Here is a 9712-nt window from a genome sequence, read left to right on the forward strand (position 1 = left end):
GGCAGTGAGCGAGTCAAAAAGCCTGTGGGGAGCAGGACCGAGGAGGATCCTGCAGCTGGAAGCCAGGGGGAATCTGCCGGGGGGACGTTCAGAGCCGGGGGGGGAAGGAGGGCTGGCAGCACTGGGCTCCATGGGGCCCTCGCCCGCTGTGTAGGGCTGTCACGAGCACACCAGCACAACCCCATTTGGGGACACAGCAACTCTGCCATGTGGCACAAGCCTGAAGGGCCTACAGGGACGCCATGGGACCAGCTCTGCAGCGAGCCAGCGCAGGGTGCAGAGCCCTGACGCCACGGCCGGTTTGTCCTTCTGCAGCCGTGATGAAGTTCATGGGTGACCACCCTCTCAAGGGACAGACGGAGCTGGACATTGTCTGTGCCATCTTGAAGGTGAGCAACCAGGCCTTGCCCTGAGCGGAGCCCTGTGGGTGCTGAGTGCCAGGGGACCAGGCTTTGCTCCCTGGGAGCCCTGGGGTGCTGGAGGGATGTTGCCAAGGGCAGAGTGAAACCATGTGGCCTTTGAGCAGTCCTAGGACCTGGCTGCCCCCCTCCAATGTGCTCCTGGGGTCAGGGGAGGAAGCTGGGAGTGCAGGGGAGCCCCTGGCCACCAGCATGATGCCAGAAACCTGTGCCTTTCCCCCACAGCTGTGTGGTGACCACGAGGCGCTGAGGGATGAAGTCTACTGCCAGGTCATCCGCCAGGTCACCAACAACGCCAGCTCCAAAACGTGAGCGCACGGCTCCCCCTGCTCCCCCCACTTACTGGGCAGCTTGTCCGTGCTTCCCACTAGCAGCCAGGACTTTGTGTCCTCCATACCTCCCACCCCAGCTCCAGGGGCCCCGACTGGGGCAGCCCAGGCCAGGGTGGCAGCAGTGAGGTCTTCCCTTCTGTGACATGGGGACCCCTCCATGTCACAGACCCATTCTCCTCCCCTGCTCTTTCCTTCCTCTCTGTCTGTACTCTTCCCTCCTCTTCTCTCTCCTTTCCTCTTCTCTCCCATCAGTTTCTCATAACCCTTGCTGGGGTTGTTTGACCCCAGTACTCTTTCCTGCCATGGCAGGGGGTCATACTCGATGATCTGCTCAGGTCCCTTCCGACCATAGAAACTATGAAACGCCTCCATTCTTTCTCCTCCCTCGCTTGCCCGCCAGCACTGACTGGGGGCAGTGAGAAGGGGCTTAATGCCCCGAGCCAGACAGGTCTCGGGGCTCCCTGCTCTGAGCAATCCTCTCCCCAACAGGGACAGCTCGCAGAAGGGCTGGAGGCTGCTCTACATCCTCACTGCCTACTACAAGTGCTCTGAGGTCTTCAAGCCGCACCTGCTGTCCTTCCTGCAGGAGGTCTGCAGCAGCCCCGGTCTGCACTTCCAAGGTATGACACGTAGCCCCACCTGGGCGCTTCCCCAGGCTGTGGGCCCAGCTCAAGGCCAGTACTAGAGGGACTGGCCTGCTGGATGGGGCACTGGCTGGGACATGGGAGACAAGAGGTAAGTTCTTGGCTCTGCCACAGATTCCCTAGGTGGCCCTGGGCAAGTTACTTGATCCTGGGTCCCTGTCAGTCCAGTGGGACAGCACCAAAGCAACAGCTGTGGGGATGCATCCACTGAAGAGTGGGAAGGGGTGATGGGCTCCACGCGGTCACCTAGGCCAGTGTCTCCAAAGTGGGGTGCACACACCCCAGGGGGTGCACAAGACAATCCATTGGGGTGCAGGAAGAAAATATTAGAACTTCTATTTCTATTTATATAAATATACATATATTAGGGGTGTGTGCTCAAAAATTTTTTACTGATAGGGGTGCGCGATCAAAAAAGTTTGGAGACCACTGCCCTAGGCCAGTGCAGGCAGGGAGGGATGGATGAGCACTGGGCAGGGCTGTCATCTCCATTAGGCAGGGGCCTGGAGAGGCCAAGGGACTTGCCCGAGGGCAGGCAGGCAGTCATGGGCACAGCCAGGAACAGAGCCCAGAGCTGCTTTGACAAGCGAGAGGTCTGCTCCCAGCTCCCCTCACTTTGGATTCATGCTGCCTTGCTTGCCTGCCAGAGTGCAAGCAGACACAGCAGGGCTGGGGCTGGGGCTGGCTGTGGGGGCTTTGCTTTTTGCTCTGGGTCTGGGCAGAGAGCAGCTGGGCAGGGAAGGGACTCCCCACAAGGCCTCCCCGTTCGGGAGGAGGTCAGGGGTGTCTGCCCATATCGGCCCCACCCTGCAGAAACACAAAGGAGCCCATCTGTTGGGTGGTTAAGAGACAGCCCGATTGCCTCTTGCCAGCAGTTATCTGCTCATTAAAAGCTCTAGATTTCAAGCCCCTTAAGTGGTTTTCAGGGAGGAGGCGGACGGTGGTGATGGATTCTCCCAGCCTGGAGCCCAGCCAGGGACTCCCAGCCTGGCGCTCAGCCTGACCTCCCGCTGGACCACAGGTGCTGGACACGGCAGTGCTAGATGCACCAGAGCCACCGCTGATGCCAACAGAGCTGATCTCAGCTGGCCAGCCCCATCCCCTGCTCTAGCGGGCAGCACTGCTGGACCGGTCAGCTGGACCATCCACTGGCTACCTTTCTCCCCTGCCTTCTTCCCCAATCTGAGCCTGGCTTTCACAGTGAGCCTCTCCTCCATCGTGAGCGAGAGCCGTGCTCTGGGCACCCTGCCTCCCTGGAGTGGGCCCTGCCTGCCTAGCACCTGTCTCTGCCCTGACCCCCACCCATGTCCGTGTCTCTCAGGGATCGCCAAGGCTTGTGAGCAGAACCTCAAGAAGACTTTCCAGTGCGGCGGCCGGACCAGGTTTCCCAGCAGCATGGAGCTCAAAGCCATGGTGGTGAGTGCCTGAGACCAGGCCTGGCCTGTGGACAGCTCCACGGGGGGCCACACTGCAGCACACCCAGGTCAGCACAGCAGGGCACTGCCTCTGCCCCAGCCCCTCCTGGCATACCTGGTACAGCCCGGGCTCCTGCCTCCCTCGTCCTGGTCCCTGCGGCTCCGTGCCTTTCCCCAGCGGGCAGCAGTTGAGGTCCCTCTCCAGAAGCTGGGGGCTTTGTTCTTGTCCTGCAGGTTTTTTGCTGCAGTGGGGGTAGATTTCAAGCCCTTTCAGAACTGCCTGTCTCCAGGGTGGAGGCATGAGGGGCTGGGAGCACAGCGCTTCTGCCCATCTGGACCTGCCAGAGGGTTTCCAGGCTTTGAAGCCTTCATGTTCCCCCTCCACAGGCTGGAAGGAGCGCGAAACGACAGCTGTTCCTCCTGCCTGGCGGCATCGAGAAGCACCTGAAGATCAAAACCTGTTCGGTAGGTCGGGGAAGGTGGGCAGGGAATCCAAGCCCTGCACCCCTCTCCTCCCCAGGCCTGGTTTAGGGGGTGGGAACTTTCCCATGTATGAGTGTGCTCAGGGGAGGGTCCCCCAGTGACCACTCTGAGCCACCCCCGAAAGCACCCAGGTGCCCCCAACCACCCACTGCCTGGGTGGGGAGAAGGGATTTGCCTCTGGGAAGCATCTTCCCCCTTTGACTTGGCAGCACACATGCAGCGGTGGTGGATTGAGGGGGTGGGGGGTTGGCTTGGACACACGGGGGCTGTTGGGCATATCCGGAGCTGCGGCCCCAACTTCCAGGGCTGGAGCCGGTGCTCCAGGCTCTGGGCTAGCAGGCAGGAGCATCTCCTCTCCCAGCGAGTCTGCTTAGGGTTCACACTGTTTGCCAGACCGGTGCCTCTGGGAGCCAGCGTGTGTGGATGGGCCAGTCTGGAGCCCCACAAAACGCGTTCAAGGCCCCCATGGTTCTGCTTCACTTGGGGTCTGGTGCTGGAGAGGGGCAAGTCTCCTGGGGCCTCCAGACCTGGCCCCCAGTGAAGATGCTTGGAGAGGCACCCATGTTTCAGAGTGCTTCCTCGAGCCAGCTGAGTCCCTCAGTGGGGCTGGGCAGGCCCTCCACGTGAGCTCCAGGGACCGGGGCCCTTGCAAACACAGGGACAGGTTCAGGAGCAGGGCAGACCCCCCGGGCAGGGGCATCACCCTGGGAGCTCCCTGCAGTGGGGTGGCACAGCCCAGTGCCAGGGGCACCTTCCCAGCAGCAGTTCTCCTCTCCAGGTTGCGCTGGATGCAGTCGAGGAGCTGTGCGAGGAGATGGGGCTGCACCGGCCTGAGGCTTTTGATGAGTACATCATCTTCGTGGTCTCCAGCAGAGGTGAGTCCCACACCCTGCCCCAGCACACGTCCCCGCCCTCCTGCCTTTCCTCTGCCCCGCTGCATCGGCTGTCTGCCGGGCGGATGCTGCCCAGCATGCAGGAGCCTTCTCACTGGTATCTCAGCACCTTCCCTAGGGCCAAATTCCCAGGAAACGCCAGGGCCAGAGGTGAAAAGTCTTTGCCCACCCAGCACTTTCTGGGGAGCAGCAGCCCACATTGCCTCTGTCCAGCTCCCCTGGCCCTCATCCTTGTGTCTCTGGGGTGGCCGCTTGCGTGACTCCCAGACCAGCACATGTAGGCAGTGGCATCCTCAGCGCAGGGCGCTCTTCTCCCGGGTGCTCCCAAGGGAGCACAGACCAGAGCGCCGGAGTGGGAATGACCCTGAGCTGACTGCTGCACTGTGAATTATGCAGCGTTGTGGTCAGATGTGGGGCCGAGTAAGCCCTGAATTTCTCAGGGGACAGAAATCCCCCCTGCCCAGCATCATAGAGGATTAGACACAGGGGCAGCATCCTGACCCCAACCCGCCCAGCCCTTCTGAGCAGCCCCACATGCCTGACCCCAGCCTGTGCTCCTGGCAGGTCAGAACGTGCGCCCCCTGAGCCGCAGGGAGTACATCCTGGACGTGGCCACGGAGATGGAGCGCGTGGACCCCAACTACACCTTCTGGTGCCGCCGCGTCATCTGGATGCAGCCACTCAAGTTTGACAACGAGCTGTACGTCACCGCGCACTACAACCAGGTAAGGGCTCCAGGCCAGGGAGCGAGGGGAACTCGCCGCCCTCGCCCTCGTCCTCCTGGGCACAGCGGGGGCCAGGCGTCTGTCTTGCATGGTAGCAGCTCTGTGCCTGCGAGGGAGCTGGGAGAGGTGTTCGCGCCAGCCTGCTGCTGGGCGTCAAGTGCCTCCCTCAAGCTAAGGAGGGTCCAGCCACATCACCTGTGCATGGGAGACATCCAGGGAGGTGTGGGGAGCTAGTGGTGGTGACTGAGTTGAGGGATGCCCTTTCCTCCGAGGTGCCAGTCCCCCGCCCCGTATTGCCAGAGTAAACTCTCGGGGCTCTTGGAGACCCACAGCACCTCTCGGTCAGGGCAGGCCTGGGCCCCTAGCTGCCCTTGCGGCGTGTGAATGCATGCCCGTTTGTGCAGAACAGCTGCGTTACGAGAACATCATGATGGTGGTCAAGCCAAGCCCCCCCGCTTTTGCAGCCCCCTTTGTCCAGCACAGCACTCTCTCCCCCTCAGGTCCTCCCTGACTACCTCAAGGGGCTCTTCAATGTGTTCCCTCCTGTGAAGCCCAGTGACCAGCAGCTGCAGCAGATCGCCAAGCTGGCAGCCCTGCAGCACCGGGCCAAGGACAGCCTGTATCTGCCCACCGTGTAGGTGCTGGGGCAGGGGCTGGGCTTGGGTGCACTCCTGGGCGTTATGAACAGCATCTGGCGGGGAGCGCAGTGTAGTGGTGAGAGCAGAGGACCCTGGAGGCCTGGGCATCACTGCGGACTCCACGACTAGTTGCTCGTGGAGCTGCGGGGGAGCCGCTTGCCTTCTCCTTGTCCAGATGCCCCTGCAGTCCTCGCTGCCTCCTCCCAGGGGTTACTGAGCTTGGTTGTTTGTGGTTGGAGATCCTCTGCCCAGACAGACAGGCCAACACAGTCCCCAGGGTGACCAGATGGGCCCGCTGGGGGCCATGCTTCAGCCATTGGCCCTAACTTTGGTCCTGTCCACCCCGCAAGCCTCTCCTTTGGACCGCGCAGTGCTCTTTGCCCAGCTGGCTGGGGCCGTGGGTGAGGGCCTGGGTCTGGCCTCTTGGGCCAGTAGCCAGCCAGCGTGCAGCAAGGACATGGGGTGAGACACTCAAGTGGCAAGAGTCCTCCAGTGCCTGCCCACAGTCTCCATGTATGCCCACCACAGATGACGTCGCCCCCAGGTCCCTGGACAGTCATAGGCACGGGGAACCATGGGATGTGCTCCCTGCTGGCCCAGCACCCCCAGTGGGGCATGCAGCACCCAGGAGGGCTCATTCTCATAGGGGAGCCAGGCTTGCCCAGTCTGGGCTGCCCCAAGTGTTCAGACCCCTTCCCAGAGCCCTCACCGCAACATTGATGCCCCCGCACCGAGTGAGCACCTAGCAGTCGGGGTGGGCCCTGGGCTCGGATCAGAGCCTACGCTCAAGTCCCCGTTGATACTTGGAGTAGCTGCAACCCTGCGATGCAGGTCTCTGCCTGGCCCTGGCTGGTGGTGACCCCCTCTCCTGTGCTTCCCACGCAGCCGGGAGGCACAGGACTACATCCCGCCGCAGTTCTGCCGCATGCAGCACATCCAGTCCTGGTTCAACATGGTGATGCAGCACATGCAGCAGGTCCAGGCTCTCAGCGCCCACCAGGCAAGAGCCCAGTTCCTAGGTAAGATGTCTCCCACCATGGACACAGGGGTTGGCCCCTAGTGACCCACGGTGGGCACAAGCACCCATCAGCCCCCTCCAGGAGTGCACCTGAGTATTCACTTGCCGCCATGGGAAACCTGTCCTCTCATAACTCTCCGCCAGTGGGGAGTGTTGTTTTCCCCGCCGGTCTAGGCCAGCCTGCAGAGGGGCCCTCGGTTGGGGTGGGATGCCATGGGCTGCATTGATACTGGGACCAGCCATGGTGGGACGGGACGGTTCCCCTCCAGGACCTCCTCAGCCCCAGCCCCCACCACCAGGATCAGGCTCCCCGGCCTCTCTGCTGACAGTGTCCCCTCCACAGGGCTCGTGAGCGCCTTCCCCATGTTCGGCTCATCCTTCTTCTACATTCAGAGCTGCAGCAACACCACCATCGCCTCACCCTGCATCCTGGCCGTCAACCAGAACGGCCTCAACTTCCTCAACAAGGAGACCCACGTAGGTGTGGGCCAGTGGGCCCGGCTCCAATCATGCCTGCTTGCTTTGGGGGCAGGCAGAGCTGAGCACTGGGTAGCACCATCTCAGAGCTGCCCATGAGCAGCAGAGGGTCCAGGGGAGCTTGTGGCACCCTGGCATAGCCAAGCTGCCCCTACAAACACTGCTCTGTCTCTGGGGCTCTTGCGATGACCACATCTGATGCCTGCTGCCCCCTCCAAACCTGGCACGTCAGGCAGGGGTGGAAGCACCTCAGCTGGGCATCACATCCTGACCCAGTGGCAACATCCCTTGGAGAATGGGGCCCATGGCAGCCCATGCAGGTTTGGAGGGAGGCTGTGTGCTATAGCACCCTGCGGCTTACGGCAGCCCAGTGGGTCCCGTTTGGGCAAGTCCATCTTGAGTAATTAGGGGGCTCAGGGAGCCTGCATCCTCTACTCACTAAGTCACCCCCCAGCCTCTCTCACTGGCCCACGTCCCTCACAATATGCCAGAGACCCTCATGTCACGCATGGGGACCTCCTGTTTTGGAGGAACCAGCAGCTGCGAATTCCTAAGGTGACGGCAGGGAGCTGGCTCCCGCTGTCTCTGTCATGGGGCTGCAGCTCCATTCTGGGCTTGCACAGCTCCTGGCGCAGCGGTGCCCGGGTGTTCCTCAGCTGGACAGCACCTATTACTCCTAGCACGGAGGAATCTGGTTAGGGAGCACTGGGGACAGTCCCCTAGTGCTGCAGGTCTAACGGCGCTCCTCCCCCCAGGAGCTGATGGTGATGTTCTCGCTGAAGGAGGTCCAGTCGGCAAGGACGCAGCAGCCCTCGGCCGGCTCCAGCTACCCCTACGTGGAACTCACGCTGGGAGACGTGATGTCACAGAGCGTCACGCAGCTGCAGCTTGACCAGGTACAAAGGCCGGTGGCTCTGGAGACCATGGAGAACCATCCACTCATCTTCCCCCTGGGGCCCTGGGGCCTGTCCAGGATTGGAGACGCAAGAGCAGGGCCCAGCTGGGGCGTCGGTGCCCGCGGGGTGGGCAGGCCGCTGGAGAAGGCTGCTATGTTGGTGGCTCCTCTGCCTCGTGCTTCTGTGGCTCTCAGTCCCGATCCTAGGGTGGGTCTGTCCAGCAGCCTCCTGCTGTGACTGCAGCCTACCGCGCTGGGTTGGGGAGCCCCCATCCCCGCCGGGACAAGATGCAGGAAGAAGGCGCCTGGGCTCACCTGCCTCCTTGGGACACCTCCATGTGATGCTCCAGGGACACAGCTCCTTTAATTCTCTCCTTCTTGCTTCTCTCCTGTCTCCTGGCTTTCCTCCTCCTGGCTCCTCCGCCTGGCTCTCTCGAGCGTAACCTTCCCACGGTAGGTAGCTGCTCCTTGCTCTTCTATCTGAGGAGGCCACGTGCTCGAACCACCATGGGTCCTCGCCCCTCTGTTCTGGGTCAAGAGTGGGTGGCTGGGGCTTGTTTTTCCATAGTGGTCTCAAGAGCGTGTGGACAGGCCCCTCGCGCCTGCTGCGTGGGGCTAGGGATGCAATGTAGGCAGGGGATGGCCCCGGACAGCTGCTGTGCTGCCTCATGTGATGGGCATCCCCCTACCAATTCCAAAGGGGGCTGGTAGAGACCTCCCTGGCACTGTGGCTGGCCCAGCAGGGAGGAGAAGAGCAGGTCAGAGGAGGAGCTGGGCCTTGCTGTGGTCACCATTAAGGGCTCTGTCCATGGGCAGCAGGGATCAGGGGCTTCTGTGCTCTCAGGTTCTGGCTCCCAAAGCCTAACCATAACCACAGTCCTCTGCACGCCGCTTGCAGCCACCCATGGCACAGCTGAAGTCAGGCTGCAGGAGCGCGGGACTGGCCCAAGCACGGCAGGGGGGTTGCTTCTGGCAGTGCCAAGCCGCAGCTGCAGGTCATTACCTGGAGAGGAGCTAATGGGGTTTTGGGGGTCAGCCAAGTTAAGCTGTGCTTTGTCCCTCTGCAGGGCCTGGAGCTGTGTCGCGTAATCGCCACGCACATGGAAAGCTTGCTGTTCGCTCGTGAGAAAAGGCTCACCCTGCCGCCTAGCGAGATCACACTGCTCTGAACACGAGTGGCCTGCCCCATCCCAGCTGCACCAGCCAAAACCGCTGTGGGGCTACAGAGACGTCTCTGCCTCCTGGCAGGGGCACAGCACCGACCTGGCAATACCAGCTCTGGGCTGGTTCAAGTCAGCAGACGCAGCTGGTTCCAGTGAGGCTGGGCTGGTCTGTTCCCCGTGAGGACACAGCCTGGTGGCATTGGGTCAGAGAGGGTGAGAAAGCAAAACAGACAGGAGTGGAGGAGGAAGCAGAGGAACACCAATGCCTTAATTAGGATAAGGATGCCCTCACAGACCTCCCTTGCAGTGGGGTCCTAGGACCAGGAGCAGAGACTGTTTATTAGTGACTTATCCAGGGATCATCCAGGAGCAGGCTGTGCCCGCCGGGATGGCCACAACCGTTTCTATGGGCTGTAGGCCTCCCACCTTTCGTACTCATACCCACCTCTGCTACCGTGCCTGTCCTGTCCCCGAATCATTATTTTTGTAACTGGACTTGGCACTGGGGCAGCTCTCGCCTGCTCAGCCCCACTCCTGGTTTTGTAATGTTTTGCACTTGAGGTCACGCTGAGATTTTTTTGTTTTTAATTGATGCAAAATTAAACCTCCC

The 9712-nt window shown here is 61.6% G+C and overlaps 1 protein-coding gene across 1 annotated transcript in view; it reads left to right on the forward strand.

The window, feature by feature from the left end:
* Positions 1–9712, forward strand: part of MYO15A (myosin XVA) — a 51825-nt gene extending 42113 nt beyond the window's left edge. The window contains exons 54-65 of the mRNA XM_090023195.1: positions 316–389; positions 645–727; positions 1241–1371; positions 2717–2811; positions 3198–3275; positions 4072–4168; positions 4751–4911; positions 5412–5545; positions 6435–6568; positions 6911–7044; positions 7800–7940; positions 9007–9712. Coding sequence (XP_089879321.1) covers positions 316–389; positions 645–727; positions 1241–1371; positions 2717–2811; positions 3198–3275; positions 4072–4168; positions 4751–4911; positions 5412–5545; positions 6435–6568; positions 6911–7044; positions 7800–7940; positions 9007–9108 — 1364 coding nt within the window. The 3' untranslated portion in view covers positions 9109–9712. The remainder of the gene's footprint in view (positions 1–315; positions 390–644; positions 728–1240; positions 1372–2716; positions 2812–3197; positions 3276–4071; positions 4169–4750; positions 4912–5411; positions 5546–6434; positions 6569–6910; positions 7045–7799; positions 7941–9006) is intronic.

Source organism: Crocodylus siamensis, chromosome 12 (assembly GCF_052110815.1).
Source record: "Crocodylus siamensis isolate JL-2025a chromosome 12, ASM5211081v1, whole genome shotgun sequence".
NCBI classification, from domain to species: Eukaryota; Metazoa; Chordata; order Crocodylia; family Crocodylidae; genus Crocodylus; species Crocodylus siamensis.